The sequence below is a fragment of the Orcinus orca genome, chromosome 15 (genome assembly GCF_937001465.1).
Source record: "Orcinus orca chromosome 15, mOrcOrc1.1, whole genome shotgun sequence".
In the NCBI taxonomy this organism is placed as follows: domain Eukaryota; kingdom Metazoa; phylum Chordata; class Mammalia; order Artiodactyla; family Delphinidae; genus Orcinus; species Orcinus orca.
In genome coordinates this window covers 64,049,874-64,065,662 of record NC_064573.1, presented here as the reverse complement: position 1 = coordinate 64,065,662, position 15,789 = coordinate 64,049,874, and the positions used below count along the sequence as shown (strand labels likewise).

The window sequence follows — 15,789 nt, the reverse complement described above, 5'->3', positions numbered from 1 at the left end:
CTGCGGGAGATGTGTGTGTCGGGGATGGGGGAGTGATGGGTGGGTGGGTGGGCCCAAGTCCAGCTCCCCGCTCAGCCGCCCTTGGGGCTGGGCTCCACCAGCCCAGGGGGTCCTTGCAGCTAGTCCAGGAGCCTTGGCCTCCTCTTCCTCCCGCTAGCTAGATCAGAGTACAGAGAAGACTCAGGTCCTCCCAGCTTCCAAGCGGGTCTCCATGGGAGTTGGAGCTGCCAAGAGGTCTAAGCAGGAAATGCCTTCCCCCCAGTATCCCAGTAACGGGCTCTGGGGAGGGTCCGGACATTCCCTGACGCAGGGCTCTAGTGGGGGCTGGAGCCTCAGCGCCCAGGGATGTCCAGAGACCACATCCCCTCACCAGTAGAGACAGAGCTTCCAGGCTGAAAGCAGGGGAGATTCCTAGGGGTGGGGTGCTGGCGTGGCTGTAGCAGAAGCGGGATCCTCACCAACCTCACAGGCTCCCTATCAACTCAAGGCCCCCTGCCCTGGGCTCACTCCCAGCCTCCCTCTCTTCTGTCCTTGTTTCTTTCCTTTCTTAGTCAAGTTTATTGAGTTATGGTTTACAGACAGTAAAATTCACTTTTGAGTGAACAAAACACTTTTGAGTGTTTTCCAGTTGTGACAAGTCTCACAGAACCACCACCAGTCTGGATACACAACATTTCCATCACTCTCCCAAATTCCTTCATGCCCCTTTGTGGTCACCCCAGCCCCTGGCAAGCACTGCAGTGTTCCCTGCCCCCACCTCTTCCAGACTGTCGCGTCCCAGAGAGGGAAGCAGCAGACAGTGCGGAGCCTTACAGGTGCGGCTGCTTTCACCTAGCTCCATGCGTGCAGGATTCACGGGGTAGTCAATAGTCAACCGGTGTCAATGGGTCTTTCCTTTCATCACCCGGGAGGGTCCCACTACCTGGAGGTGCCACGGTCTGTGGATCCACTCACCTGCTGCTGTTTGGATTGTTTCCCGTTTTGGGTGATTATGAGTAAAGCCAGTACAGACACTCACCAGCAGGTCTCTGGATGAAGAGACGTTTCCATTTCTCTACTGTAAACCTCAGCAAGAGGGATTGCTGGGTCCTCTGGGGAGAGTATGTTTAACTTTGTAAGAAACTGCCATTGTTTTCCAGCGTGGGCAGCGTTTGCATTGCCCCTCTTTCCGTCTGGTTGTGGTTGGGCCTCTGGACTCATGGCGGGTCAGGATACCTCCTTCTTAGCTGCCCTGCCACTGCTCCCCGGTGATTACACTATTCATCCACCCTCTGCAGGCAGAGCTCAAGGCAGGAGGCAGGAGGAGGCCCAGATGCTCCCCGCAGCTCATCAGCATCACTCTGCCTCTGGACAGGACTTGCCTCAGTGCTCACACCTGTAAAGCAGTGAGAGGCACCGCTCACGGCACCACTCGCACCGCTCACAGCACCACGGGCAAGTTAGCTAGCATGAGGACGGAACGCAATTAACCCTTTTGAGTGCTACCTGGGTGCTCAGCCTGCAGCAGGCGCTCAGAGGCAGCACTGGGGAAAGCCCTGGGGCAGCGGTTTCCCAAACTTACAGGCAGGGCACTTTCTTCCAAAATCTGGGGACCCGTGTCCTGCAGAACACAGCCCAGGAGTGGCTGCAGCCAGATTCTGGAAGGAATGGAACTCCCGGCCTGGACCCTCAGCTCCAATGACCACCCCTCTGTTTTCCGAGGGGTTTGTCTTTAGTGCCACTGAGGAGGGATCTTTTGTCTTGAGTGTCATGGAGGTGCTCTAAGGAGGTGTTAGGACTGGAGTGGGACCCACAGTGGGAGCTTTGTAACCTTCCCCAAGCGAGCTCTCAAGGCTACAAAGTAACGAGAGCACACTGCTTTAACTTGTTTTATTATTTTTTAGGTATTTGGTAAGGCCAGCAGATCAGGAGATTCCCAAGTGGAGGAGGCATGACACCCCATGGTGCGGGAGGCCACATGGGAAAGCACCAGGGCTGGTCAGGAGGCAGAGAGAGAGGGGGAACTCTGGGCGGGAGCCTCTATTGTGGTTTCTGAGGGAAGGAACAGTGAGGTGGGGTGAGCAGGCTCAGGGTTGGCTGTTTGGAATAACTTCATGCTCTGGGGCACAGGAACCGTCCCTGGTTGTCTGGTACTTACTTGTCCTGGGTGACAGGGCAGGAGGGCAGTGGCCCAATGAGAGAGCCCCGTAGGGGAGGTGGTCAGGGGAGTGTGGACTCAGGAATGGTTGGTTTGCATTTGAAAAGTGTTACTGTCTCTAGGAACTGGCTGACCCTGGGAAGGCCTGTCCCTCCAAGGTCAGCAAGGCCCCAGATGTCAAAGCATCAGGATAGAGAATATAAAAGGCATGATTAATACACACAAAGTCCTATCTATGTTTTTGTTTTTGTTTTTCTTTTTTTTTTTCTGGCTGCAACATGCAGCTTGTGGGATCTCAGTTCCCTTACCAGGGGTTGAACCCAGGCCACGCAATGAAAGCCCAGAATCCTAACCACTAGGCAACCAAGGAACTCCCACAAAGTCCTATCTTTGCATCTTCACAACACTTGGACTGGCACAATGCTCGTCTTTTGTTTCCAGATGAGGAAACTGAGGCACAGAGAGGGGAACTTGGCTGAAGTTGTGCAGTCAAGAGGAGGAGGATCTGGGATTCAGGTTTGAATCCCAACGCGGGTTGAATCCCAACCAAAGTCAGCTCCCCTCGGTTTGGCAAACTCTCTTGCCCACAACAGGAGTGCAGATAGGCACAACCATGTCGGGAACCCTGGCGGTATCTACTAAAACTAAACAGAAAGGGGACTTCCCTGGTGGTCCAGTGGTTAGGACTCTGCACTTCCACTGCAGGGAGCACGGGTTCGATCCCTGGTTGGGGAACTAAGATCCCGCATGCTGCGTGGTGCGATGCGGCCAAAAAAAACACAACACTAAACGGAAACGTTCCCTGTCCTGGGTGTCTGTCCAGCAGAAACCAGAGCTCAGGTGCACCAACGACACAGGCAGGAATGCTCGCAGCAGTTCTCCTTGAAATAGCCAAAGATGAAAGCACCCGAATGGCTAGTAACAGGAGATGGATAAACTAACTGTGGCTATCCACACAGTGGCTTACACACAGCTGTGACAACGAATTAAACATTGCTGCACACACGGATGACTCATAATGTTTAACAAAAGAAGCAGAAACAAAAGAGGACACACTATCACTCCATTTATAGCTGACGTTCTACAGCAAAACTGATTAACCAGAGTCCCACTTGGTTACTTTTGGGGGCTAAGAGGGCGTTACTGGCAGGGGAGGCGAATGAGGGAGCCTTCTGGGGTGATGGAAAAGTTCTAAATCTTGGTCTGGGTAGAGGCTGCAGGGATATATATATAAAATCATTGAGCCATACATGTAAGATTTGTGCACTTGACCGTATGAGTTATACCTCAGTGAAGAGCAGCCACCTGCTCTAACTGCACATGTGGATTTCCGGGCTTCTGTTCTCAAGAAGGCCCTGTGCGGCTGGAATGCTGACGTTTGGGAAGATAAGGTCTGGCTGCTGGGCCCCAGCACCACCCTCCCACCGTGTCAGTGGGCTGATTTGCATGCTCTGTCGTGGTCCAGCAGCCTCCCCAGTGTGCCCTGAAGCACCTGGAGCACGCCCAGCGCAAGCCCAACAAGCGACTCCCACCTGCCTCCCTGCCTCTGGCCATGGCCTGTCAGCATCTGGCCCTCCTTCTGACTGGGGTCCTCCTAGCAGGTGAGCCCTCCCTGGGCCTTGCTCACCCAGGGGTGGAGTGGGAGACAGCACACTGGCTCTGGAAGCCCCCTGTAAGGAAGCAAATCCATGTGGTCAGTGGGGAAGGTTTTGGAAGGGTCCTTGAGGTGGAGAGGAGAACCAGCCACAGGTGGCCCTGCCCCAGACTTGAGGCAAGTCACTTCTCTGTGTGGGCCTCAGTTTCCCCATTTGTGAATGAGCAGATTGCTAGGGTCCCTTTGGACTCTGACTCTTGGGGGTCTCAGAGACTCATCACCTTTTGAGTTTTTCAGAGGGGAAGCTGGTGTGGGCTGGTTCCTACCCCACAGGGCCTCAGGGACAAGCTAACCCTGAGAAGGTTCTTCAGCAGCCAGTGGCCGGAGGCTGAGCCAATGGGTAGTAACAGCCCAGGAGGCTTCTTGGGGGGTCATCAGTCTGTAGCCAGGGTTTGGACAAGCCAGTGTGACCAAAGTGATAGGGGTCTGAAGGGCAAGGGATGAGGGTGGGCAGCCCAGAGACCACCAGCACACCCTCTGAACTCTAGATCCTTAGCTGAACATGGCTCCTTGGGAACATGACACTAATGGGGGCTTAGGGGTCGCCAGCTCTGTGCCCCACCCAGTGACGATCCCGTGGCACCGGGCTGTGAGCTTTTGGGAGAGGATTCTCCTGGGAGTCTGACCAAGACTTTGTGGGGCAGGGGCAGGAAGGAAGGGGCCCAGGCAAGACCTGAGTGTGTCTGTCTCTCTCAGCCTCCCAGCCAACCCTCACCCAGCCGGACACACTGCTGGTCTTCCCAGGCCAAGTGGCCCAACTCTCCTGCATGCTCAGCCCCCGCTATGCCACGGTCGGGGACTACGGCGTGTCTTGGTATCAGCAGCGGGCAGGCAGCGCCCCCCGCTTGCTCCTCCACTACCGCTCAGAGGAGGACAACCACCGCCCCCCTGACATCCCTGACCGCTTCTCGGCAGCCACGGATGCAGCCCATAATGCCTGCATCCTGACCATCAGCCCCGTGCAGCCTGAAGACGCTGCGGATTATTACTGCTCCGTGGGCTACATACCCTAGGGGTGGGGTGTGGGATGAGTGCCTTCTGTCTGCCTCCCACTTATGCTCCTGACCTTGGGACCCTCCCTTTCTCTGAGCCTTGATTTTCCTCCTTTGTAAAATGGGTTAATAATCAACATGTCAACAATAACTATTCTGAGGGCCATGAGATCCTGGCTGAAAAAGTGACTGTGAGACGCAAGAGGGAAGAGATATGGGAACATATGTATATGTATAACTGATTCACTTCGTTATAAAGCAGAAACTAACACACCATTGTAAAGCAATTATACCCCAATAAAGATGTTAAAAAAAAAAAGCTCAATTAAAAAAATAAAAAAAAGAAAAAGAAAAAGTGACTATGGTTGGTCTGGGAGTGTGGGGGTAGGGATTCTGGGGATTTTTGCATAAGGGGAAGCACCTGAGACCCTTGGGTGGGGCCCCACCTCCCTACCAGCCCCCAGGGGGCTCAGAATGGTGGCTCTTGCCTTCCTGTGACTGGAGGAGCTGGAGTGAGACAAAAAATAACCAGCCCTTGCTGGTCCCAGCTCTGCATGGCTGGTTGTGGTCCAACACACACGGGGTCAGTGGACTGGGTCCCTAGGAGCCCCTGCCTACTCCTGGATGGGGCTAGGAGGCACCTGAGGGCCAGGACGGAAGGTGCTGAAGACAGGTGGGCAGATGGCAGGGGGAGAATGGGCAGCAGCCATCCTTGGGTAGAGGGGCAAGTCTTGCCACCAGAAGCAGAAGTGAGCTCTGGGAGGGGGGTCGGGGGCTGAAGAACACACCCCGCTTCCCTCCCGGTTCCCCTAACAGGCGCCACCTGAACGGAGGCCATCCCTCAGATGCAGAGGTGGGGTCCACAGAGGGTCCCGCCTAGGCTCCCAGCCATCTCCTGGGCCCTCTCCGGGCTCTTCTCATTTGTCTCTGCGGGGACGAGGTGAGCAAGCAGGACCAGAGCTACCCAGGAAGGGAGGGGGAATCGCAGCAGGACCCCGGGCCTGCGCGGGGTAACGGGCTCCGCAGCCCTGAGCGCACCTGCCCTTCTCCCGGGGACACAGCCGCCTCAAGGCCTCTGGCCGGCCCCACCCCCAGGACAGGTGCCCAGGAGCCGGCCGCCCCTCCCGGCCTCAGTTTCCTCCTCTGCGCTCCCACCAACGCCCGCCCAGCCGGGACGCGCTCGGGGACGGCCCGGAGCCCTGAGTCGACTGGACGGCCCCTCCCGACCCCAGTCCTGCGACCCGGATCCCGGCGTCCAGGCGAAGACGCGTACTGCGCGGCGGGACCAGCGAGACACTGGCCTCCGAGCGGCCTAGAGCGGTCCCGGAAGTGCCGGGGGAGGGGGCGGGGCTCGGGCTCTCGGGCCGCCGCGGGCTCCGCGTCAGCAGCCGCAGCCGAGCGAGGCCACGGCCGCGGGCAGGAGCAGCTGAGGTGCGGCCCCGCCCTGCTCGCCCGCGGCCCCGCCCCCGCTCAGGTGAGCGGCCCCGCCCCGGCCTAGGTGAGTGGCTCCGCGGCAGCCAGTGTGGCCACCTCTCCCTCCGGTGGCGTAGGTGTGGGCGGCCCCCGTCCGTGGAAGCAGGTGCGGGTCCGCGGCCGCTCGCTGGCCTCCAGCCAGGAGGCCCTGACTGGCCCGAGGGTCGGCCGGGTGCCCAGGCCCTGGGGGTCCCAGGAGGATGGAGTGACGTAGGCAGGAGGAGCCGGGGAAGACCAGAGAGAGGTGGGAAGTGTGGGGTTCCAGACATTTGGATTTTCGGTCCCAAAATATTTAAAACATCGTTGGTCACAGATAAAGTATCGCTAAGTTTTTCAACACAGTGGAGACTTCAGCGTGTAGCTGGTACATAGTGGGAATGGAAAACCCCCGAGAAGGGAACCTCGGAAACACCAGGATTTAGCAGGTGGGTGGAGGCACAATATCCAGATACAGAGAAAGAGGGGTCAGAGGGCATGAAAATTAGGGGGGGGAAAGAAACCAAGGGGATGAAGTGGGGCGTGGGAGTGGGGTAGGTTGGCCAGCAAGGTGGGTTAGTGAAGGGTGGGCTCGTATTGTCACATCGTCCAGTTTTTCATGAGAAAACCTACTGAGTTTTAAATATTGGCAGCTAAGTCAAACAAAAAGGAAAAGCCTGGCTCTTTGAGAGTCAAACACAATGTGTCTGTGGCAGGATCCCCAGAGTGCCAATTTGCAGTCTCTGAAATGAAGGGTTTTGAGAGGGATGTCTTGGGGAGGCCTTCCAGAGGGGGGAGGAAGTGAGGACCCAGAAGAGAGGGCTTGGCTGTAAGGAGGTCATTAGATGCTGGAGCTGAAGTCCCAGCTGAAATTGGAAACTTGAAGTTTGTCTCCATGCCAGACACAGTCGTATGATTTTCCTTGGCAACATTCAGCATCTTAGGAGGAGCTGGCAGAGGAGGTGGGTAGTTAGTGGCAGGGCAGGGAGGTGAGGAATGTGATGCTGGTCAGCGAGCTGGTTGAAGTGATGCCCATAGTTAGACCCACTGTAGTCTAAGCTAGATGGGGAAGGGGTGGACCAGGGTGAAAATGGGACGTGAGGTTTGAGGAGGTCGGGTGAGGCGGGGGGGAGTGGAGACCGTGGTTGTGAAGAGGAGTGGGAGTGATCACAGGCTTTTAAAAAAAAAAAAAAATTTTATTTATTTATTTATGGTTGCATTGGGTCTTTGTTGCTGTGCACGGGCTTTCTCTAGTTGCCGCGAGTGGGGGCTACTCTTCGTTGAGGTGCACTGATCTCTCATTGCGGTGGCTTCTTTTGTTGCAGAGCACGGGCTCTAGGCACGTGTGCTTCAGTAGTTGTGGTGTGGGGGCTTCAGTAGTTGTGGCACACGGGCTTAGTTGCTCTGCGGCATGTGGGATCTTCCCGGACCAGGGCTTGAACCTACGACCCCTGCATTGGCAGGTGGATTCTCAACCACTGCACCACCAGGGCAGTCTGACACAGGCTTCTTGAGGATATTGCAGTTCTGTGCTTTTTTTCACACCTGGCCTTTCTACTGGCTGAAAATGCATTAAAAAAAAAATTCCAAATAGGAATGATTTCCATCATGACTATTCTGATTAATTTAGTATGTCTTTTTGAGGCAGTTCCTCTCTGACTTCAGTGTAAGGATGATAGTACCTTTGTATGGAGTCCTGAGGAGTACATGAGATATGCTTGTAAAAGGTGTAGCTGTGCCTTGCACACAGTAGTTGCTCAATAAACTCGAGTTGTCATCATTATGGTACCTGAAGAGTTTCCCTGGAGGTTGCATAGCAGTTTGTGGATGGGGTCCTGCAGGGCTCCCTCTGGGCCCCCACAGTGGGTTGGGGGGCTGAGTGGGGTGTTCTAGCCTCCTTCCTTGTCCCTCTGAAAATACCCCCTTCGACCGGAGCAGCTCTGCTTTTTGTATGTTTCATTTATTCATATCTCCTAGGTAATTGACTTATTTGAATAAAGAGTGCTTTTGGCAAAATAAAATAAAAGTGTGGTAAGCAGTTCTAACACAAACACAAATAACTTTTCCTCCATTCAATCATTTATTTATTCAATAAATGTGTGTGTAATGATTGAGTGGCTGTGCTGGGAGCTGGGGATTCCAATATGGCGGAGCCCCGGATTTGCCCTTGGGGAGCTCGCAGGCGGTGGTGGGGAAAGTCCTGCCATGACATTTGCCTTCCAGGTGGTGAGTGCTGTGATGGACATATGCCCCGTGCTCCACGGTCACCAAGGCCACGTGCCCAAGATTGTCAGAGTCTGAGGGTGCAGGGAAGAGGGGACATTTGAACTGAGTCTGGAAGGATGAGCAAGTGGCCATGTGAGAAGAGTGGGGACCAGTCAGGAGGAGGAAACAGCAGCATGTGTGAGTGGTGGAGCTGGAAGTTTGGGGATGTGTGGAAGGAGAAGCAGGCGACAGGGCCACATGGCCGGGTGTGGAGGACTTGGGCTGCTGCAAGCTCCTGAGAAGGGGGATGCCACGATCAGGACTGTGTTTTGGGCGTTTGACCTTGGCATCCACGTAAAGAACGGGCTGGGGTGAGGGGGGAAGCTGGAGGTAGGCAGCCAGCGGGGAGGCGAGTCACACGGAGGCCTGAGCTGCCCAGTGGCAGCGAGGAGAGAGGGAGAGACCCCCTTCAGTAAAAACGGGAAGTGGACAGGACGGGGTGTGCCGGCGGGAATGAGAAGGGCTGACTCCCAGGGCTCTGGCTGGGGCTCTGGGCTGGAGGCCTGCAGGCGACCAACCGTAGGAGTGTGCTCTCTGTTTCCCAACAAGACCCCAGCCCCAACCTCCTCTGGTAGCTGGAGTCTTGCCCCTTTTTCAGAATGTCTCCACTTCCTGTCCTTGCCCACCTTTCTGGACATCCTGAGCCTTTAGAGTCTGGACACCACAGTGTGTCATTGTCTGACTGTCTGTCTTCCTTGCAGTTGTTTCTGGTAAGTCAGACTTGTCTCTTAACTCAGTAAGGACCATCTCAAGGGCAAGATTGTGTCTTTGGTTATATCTGCCTTAGACTCTGGCACCTACTAGGTGCTTGACTTGCTGACTTGACAGTGTCTCTTGTTTTCTTTTCAGAATCTGAGAGCAGTAAGTGTGTCCCAAAGAGAAACAGTCACTAGGGGTGAGCCCGGACCCACAATGGATATTCCCCCGGCAGCCAAGCTGGGTGAGGCCTTCGTGTTTGAGGATGGGTTGGAGATGCAGACAAACCTTTTCCCGGAGGAGGACCCGGGGGACCCTTTTCTTCAGGAAAGGGGTTTAGCACAGATGGCTGTCATCTACAAGGAGATCCCTCTGGGGGAGCAGGACGATTATGAGGGGAATATCAGTCTGTGCTCAAGCCCCATCCAGCACCAGAGCATCCCCCCAGGAGACAGACCCCAGGACGATGAGCCGTCCAGCCCAACCTTCTTCCAGAAATCAGACCTGAGTATGTGCCAGATAACCCACAGCGAGGAAGCGTCTGGTAAGCCCGATGGGGAGACGGCGGGCAGGGGGGACTCGGGACCCGAGGGGCCTCACAGGACTGCACAGCCAGCCAAGCCCTACGCGTGTCGCGAGTGCGGCAAGGCCTTCAGCCAGAGCTCACACCTGCTCAGGCACCTGGTGATCCACACGGGGGAGAAGCCCTACGAGTGCTGTGAGTGCGGCAAGGCCTTCAGCCAGAGCTCACACCTGCTGCGGCACCAGGCCATCCACACGGGGGAGAAGCCCTACGAGTGCAGGGAGTGTGGCAAGGCCTTCCGCCAGAGCTCTGCACTCGCGCAACACCAGAAGACCCACACCGGGAAGAGGCCGTACGCGTGCAGGGAGTGCGGCAAGGACTTCAGTCGGAGCTCGAGCCTCCGGAAGCACGAGCGCATCCACACCGGGGAGAAGCCCTATCAATGTAAGGAGTGCGGGAAATCCTTCAACCAGAGTTCGGGCCTGAGCCAGCACCGGAAGATCCACACGCTGAAGAAACCGCACGAGTGCGAACTCTGTGGGAAGGCCTTCTGCCACCGGTCCCACCTCATCCGGCACCAGAGGATCCACACAGGCAAGAAGCCTTATGCATGCGAGGAGTGCGGGAAGGCCTTCAGCCAGAGCTCCAACCTCATCGAGCACCGCAAGACGCACACGGGCGAGAAGCCTTACAAGTGCCACAAGTGCGGCAAGGCCTTCAGCCAGAGCTCCTCGCTCATTGAGCACCAGCGCATCCACACCGGCGAAAAGCCCTACGAGTGTGGCCAGTGCGGCAAGGCCTTCTGCCATAGCTCGGCCCTCATCCAGCACCAGCGCATCCACACGGGCCGGAAGCCCTACGTGTGTAATGAGTGCGGCAAGGCCTTCCGGCACCGCTCGGCCCTCATCGAGCACTACAAGACCCACACGCGGGAGAGGCCCTACGAGTGCAACCGCTGCGGCAAGGCCTTCCGGGGCAGCTCGCACCTCATCCGCCACCAGAAGGTCCATGCGGGGGACAAGCTCTAGAGGAGGGGCTGGCGCCACGGCCCGCGCCTCTGCCAGCTGGAGCCTGGCCCCCCGCTCATCTGTGAGGCCTGCCCGCCTCCCCAGACCAGTGCCTCCTGGAAATGCCCACCCACCCTGGTGGCAGGGTCCGGCCCCCCGTCTGCGGCCCTGGCCCAGCAGGGGGACTGGGTAGGGTGGGGAGGGAGGCCAAGGGCCAGGGCGCCAGGGCACAGCTGGCTCTCAGTTGTCTCGTGCTCACCTGTGACCCAATGGGGTTTAGTTTTGCCCTCTATTCGCTTTTTCCAGAATCCAGAAGAAGAATAAACGTCAGAGGGAGAAAGTGGAGTTAAACCCATGAAAATGTCAGATGAGCTCTAACATCAGGCACTTTTAGAAGAAGTAACCGTGTTCGCGGTCCAATCAACTGAAGGAAAATGGATCCAAAGTAGACGCGTCAGCAGCCCACCTCGGGCACTGGTGGGGACGGCCAGCTCAGGTGACAGAGCAGAGGGAGGGTCTGGAGGACTCATCCTGGGTGTGGGGGTGAGGCCCCCTTGTGCTCTCTCAGCCCTTGACGTGGGTTAGCTGAGGGCGGTTCTGGCCGGCAGCTCTTCCAGGAGGTGGAGGCGTGGTCCTGGAGGCCAGAGGAAGGTGCAGCCTGGCTCTGGCTCAGCCCGGGCAAAGGCTCACTGCCCACCTGGAGGTAACCCTCCACCAGACCTAGGGCCCCAACCACAGTGTGCCTTGGACATCATCGGGGCCCGTCTCTGGTCGGTGCTTTGCAGCCTCCCCTCCACCCTCCAGTGCAAGGGGATAGAAGGTGATTCGGTCAGGTCTGGGTTCAAGTTCCAGTTCTGGCCCCTCCCTCACCTTGGTGACCCCTTCCGTGAGGTGGGCATATTGGGACTGGCCACATTCCCCTAAGGGCTGGCGCAAGGCTCCTGTTCAGAGTGGGACCACGCATGAATGTACTTTGTCAGCTGGCGATTGAGGATGGAGACCCACAGTGACTGCTGCCCCACCTGCAGGGGAGGTGCATCCCTGTCTGGTTCCCGACATGGCAGGGCCCCCCCCTTCAGCCAGGCTTTCCCTCCCTCCCTCCCTCCAGCTTGTGTCCTGGGTGCGGCGCCCTGGGCGCGGCGCCCTGGGCAGGACACTTCCTGCACGCCATCCCCGCAGCAGCAGTGTGTCTGCGTCCTGTCCTTCTCTCTGTCCTCCCCACTGGGGGTTGTTTAATGGGGACCATTGTCTGCGTCCTGCCCTGACCAGTTCAGTTGGGCATCCCCAGAGGTGGGGCTCCGACAGTGGCATGTTTTTAAAGCTCCCCAGGTGATTAGAAGGTTCCCCTGCATAGCAGGCTGTGAGCCCATGCTGGCTCCCAGGCAGCCCCAGCATCTCCCAGATGGCATCGTCCAGAGCAGAGCTTGAAGGTGGCCATCCTGTCTCAGACCTCTGCCCACCACCCCAGGGATGGGCTCAGGCAGTGCCGTGTCTGGCTGGTTGGTAAGCGTTTGTCCCAGGCCTTTGTGTGTCCACGAGGATCTTTAGTTCTGGCTCCCCGGGCTCCTCAGAGCTAGTGTGGGGAGTTCGCAGTCAGAGCTATTTTGAAGCTTTCTGAGTCTCTGGCTGAAATCCCACGAACCCATCATGATCACACTAGTTATTTCAGCTTATGAGAAGCTCAGCTGGGCAGCTGTGTATAGTTCAGATGAATGAAAATGGGAAAGCCATAGTGGTTACTTCTTAAGTGGAACTTGGTAGGTCAGAGATGCTAAAACGACAGGTCTGTTGGGCTGGGAAGATCGGCTCTGTCCAGCTCCTCTCTGCTGTGTGAGTCTGTGGAGCATTGAACCAGCTCTCCAGGCCCCAGCAGAGCCTCTGCATGAGCAGGTGGACCAGCCCGACCGGGCAGTGCCAGGCACTGTCTGCAGGCAGCCTGCACGGATGGTCTTCGGTCACCAGTGAGAGTACTGACACCCCTGCTCAGTGCAGGTGGGACATTATCCCCCCAAGATCTACCTCCTCACCCCCTGCTGTCCCCGCATTCGGCCTCAGCCTTGCCAGTTGTCTGCTTCCTACCTTTGATGTCTGTCCCTGCACACTGCACCAGCCAAATTTTTCTTTTCAGGCATCACTTTGCACATGTCACCACTCTCCTTAAAACCAACCTTCAGGGGTCTTCTGCACGTAAACCCCCATTTTAGCCAGCCTGGGTTACCCGCGCGAGCAAGCGTCTCGGTGTTCCCACCACACCCAGATGCACCCCACTCACACCCAGCTTCTCAGCTCATTTATGCTGTTCTCACATTTTTGAATATGCACTTTTTCTTTTCCTCCCCCACATTCCCCTTTCTTCCTTTTGACTATGTAACATGGAGATTAAGACCCCCTTTCTGAAGGGTTGACAGACTCTTACAAAACCATGGTCAGACCAGGCAGGTACTTTCTTTGTAGGAAGTGTGAGCAAAACCTTGTTCTTTCAGTTCAAATTCTTTCACTGATTTCTTATGTATTTTTATTTTTTTATTTTTTTTATTTTTACTTTTTGCGGTACACGGGCCTCTCACTGTTGTGGCCTCTCTCGTTGCGGAGCACAGGCTCCGGACACTCAGGCTCAGCGGCCATGGTTCACGGGCCCAGCCGCTCCACGGCATGTGGGATCTTCCTGGACCGGGGCACGAACCTGCATCCCCTGCATCGGCAGGCTGACACTCAACCATTGCGCCACCAGGGAAGCCCTGTATTTTTAAATCTTTTCATTTATTTAGGTTCTCAAACAGTGTGATGTTATAAGAGATCATCTTGGTAATATTTTAATCATCCTTGAGTTTAGTTGTTTGTTTTTGTTTTATTGTCTTACATTTTTTCCTTCTTTTAGTTGTTGAGTGTTGCAAAGCTCCAGTTCTTGGTTCTGTTTACTGATTGAATTGTTTGTCAAAGTACATGTATTCTGCTCTTTTCTTTCTTTTTTTTTTTGACTTAATACTTTACATTTCTTAAGATTATTTAGATACAGTTAATCATTTTTAATATTTCTAGTAAATGGGGGTACTTTAGCCTATGATTTTTTTCTTACAGTTAGAGCTTTTTCTGCACTCCGTAATGTTGACATGTGTTGTCTTTTGCTGTTGTCCTTAGGACTTTCCCTTTGGCCCAACTATTATTATTGTTATTATTAATTTAATATTTCCCAGTGATGACTGCTGAGGTTATGGCTTTTACTTCTTATGGTACGTAGTGGTGTCAGCATTTCTAAGTGTCCATAGAACTTCTCTGGACCTGAATATATTATCAGTTTTTATAAGACATTTGTGTACTCTCAAGAAATGTGTTTTTACTTCATCAGTTCTATTTGTTAAATCAGTTTTTATGTTACTTTATTCAAATCCATACTCTCTCTAACTTTACTTCAGAGTTCTTAACCTGGGGTCCAAGGACTGCCTGGGAGTCCATGAGCATGCAGGGGTTTCAGAGGTCATGGATGCCGGGCATTGAACAAAGCTGTGTGGATATGTGCGTGCATAAATTATTCTGGGAGGGGGGTCTGTAGCACTCACTACATTTTGGAAGGGCTCTGTGACCCCAGAGTAGGAAAGAACACTCATTTACCTAGTCAAATCACAGTCTGATTTTGTGTGTTTTTTTCTTTACGTATTTCTATTTTGCTTTAATTTCTGTTTCTTTTTTATGTATGTTGTTGCTTTGTGAGTCGTGCAGTTATCTTCTTAAGAAATAGGCAGGGTACAAATGATCAAGTAATTACCATGTTTGGGGCATATATGTTTAATAGTGACATATCGAAAAACTGTGCCTTTTAGTGCCCTCTTTGCCTCTTTTAATGCTTCTAGCTTCAACTTCTCTTTTCCAAATATCATAACGGAAGCCCCTTGCTTTTTTTGAATTTGCATTTGCATGAGAGTTTATTTAGCTCGGCATTTTATTTTTAAAATTTGTGTACATATTTTGCTATATATCTGTAACTTATAAACAGCAAATTGTTGGATTTTGTTTTCTGATTCTTTCTGTAATTCTTCTCATATAAGTTCTATTATTAACATTATTGTTTAGAGTAAGGCATAAATTATCTTCATCTTAATATTTTAATATATATTAACTCATTTAACCCCAAAAGGTCATGCTCATCTCCCCCCCACCGCCGTCTCTATGAGTTATTATCCACGTGTAGAGCATCACTTCTGGGTAGACTAGAGGTCTGCCATTGGGCACACCTGCTCCTCCTGGTCTTCATCAGTGCCAGGCTCTGTCCTGAACCCCTCTTGCAGCCACATCCTCTCGCTTCAGTGTCCTTGGCTGTGATGTGGAGGAATGATGTTACCTCACAGCCCCATGGGGCTTGGAAGACTAAGGAGTGCAAACCTGTGTGGAAAACTGAAGGTGTAGGTGATTATTACGCTCTCAGTATTGTGAAATATTCCTTTGATTTTCTGTTCCTCTTAATCCCAAAGTTTGTTCAACATAACTTAGAACACTACATTGTGCTTTACTTTTTAGAAATAATATGCGATGCAGCAAAGAGCTAGACGTCAGGCCCACCCTCCCTGAGGGAACCCACACAGTCATGTGAAAGAGAGGTGGGGACCCTGATCTTGTGCCCCTCTCCCCATCACCTGTCTGTCCCAGGATGGTCCCCTCAACTTTCCCCTTTCTCCCCTGACTCCTCCCGTGGTAGAGGCAGAGGCTCCAGAAGGTGGTCACTCTGGCCACTCCTGTTGCAGGTGGGAACCCGAGGCCAGTGGTTTACCACAGGTGCAGTGGTTTAGTGTCAGATCTACCGGCAGCCATGGGGAGGAACAGTTCAGATGTGATGCTGGAGCCCCAGCCTGCTGCTGCCGGGACTTCTTAGAGGCCACGGTGGGTTCAGTCACCACGGGCCGAGGTGGAAACCAAATGGCCTCTCTGCTCAGAGTCGCTCTGCTCTTGGGGCCAAGCAGATGCTCGCCAGCATCACACATGTCTGGATGTATTTGCCATCGACTGACACCCACCTTACAGGGGGTGGGGAAAGGCACCCCCCTTCTTTTGGGGGAACCCCCTCTTCAGTATCT

The 15,789-nt window shown here is 54.3% G+C and overlaps 2 protein-coding genes across 3 annotated transcripts; both read left to right on the top strand.

The window, feature by feature from the left end:
* Positions 1-71: 71 nt before the first annotated feature.
* Positions 72-5,138, top strand: LOC101289336 (V-set pre-B cell surrogate light chain 3). Its single transcript, XM_004276086.4, has 2 exons — positions 72-3,738; positions 4,488-5,138. Exons 1-2 carry the CDS (start codon positions 3,690-3,692, stop codon positions 4,802-4,804), a joined length of 366 nt encoding a protein of 121 aa, XP_004276134.1. The 5' UTR covers positions 72-3,689; the 3' UTR covers positions 4,805-5,138.
* A 1,019-nt stretch (positions 5,139-6,157) lies between these two features.
* On the top strand, positions 6,158-14,726 carry ZNF70 (zinc finger protein 70). Of its 2 annotated transcripts, none has more exons than XM_004276036.4 (2): positions 6,158-6,281; positions 9,347-14,726. In XM_004276036.4, the coding sequence occupies exon 2, from the start codon at positions 9,410-9,412 to the stop codon at positions 10,742-10,744; it is 1,335 nt and encodes a 444-aa protein (XP_004276084.1). In that variant the 5' UTR covers positions 6,158-6,281; positions 9,347-9,409; the 3' UTR covers positions 10,745-14,726. The 2 variants fall into 2 exon arrangements, with proteins under 2 accessions (XP_004276084.1, XP_033295533.1); XM_033439642.2 differs by lacking the exon at positions 6,158-6,281 and adding an exon at positions 8,258-8,635.
* Positions 14,727-15,789: the final 1,063 nt, after the last annotated feature.

Excerpts from the sequence above, each read along its gene's own strand:
- ZNF70 (XM_004276036.4), top strand. The coding sequence starts at position 9,410 with ATGGATATTCCCCCGGCAGCCAAGCTGGGTGAGGCCTTCGTGTTTGAG.
- LOC101289336 (XM_004276086.4), top strand. The coding sequence starts at position 3,690 with ATGGCCTGTCAGCATCTGGCCCTCCTTCTGACTGGGGTCCTCCTAGCA. Across the intron at positions 3,739-4,487 it reads GACTGGGGTCCTCCTAGCAG|CCTCCCAGCCAACCCTCACC; the intron begins GTGAGCCCTCCC and ends TGTCTCTCTCAG.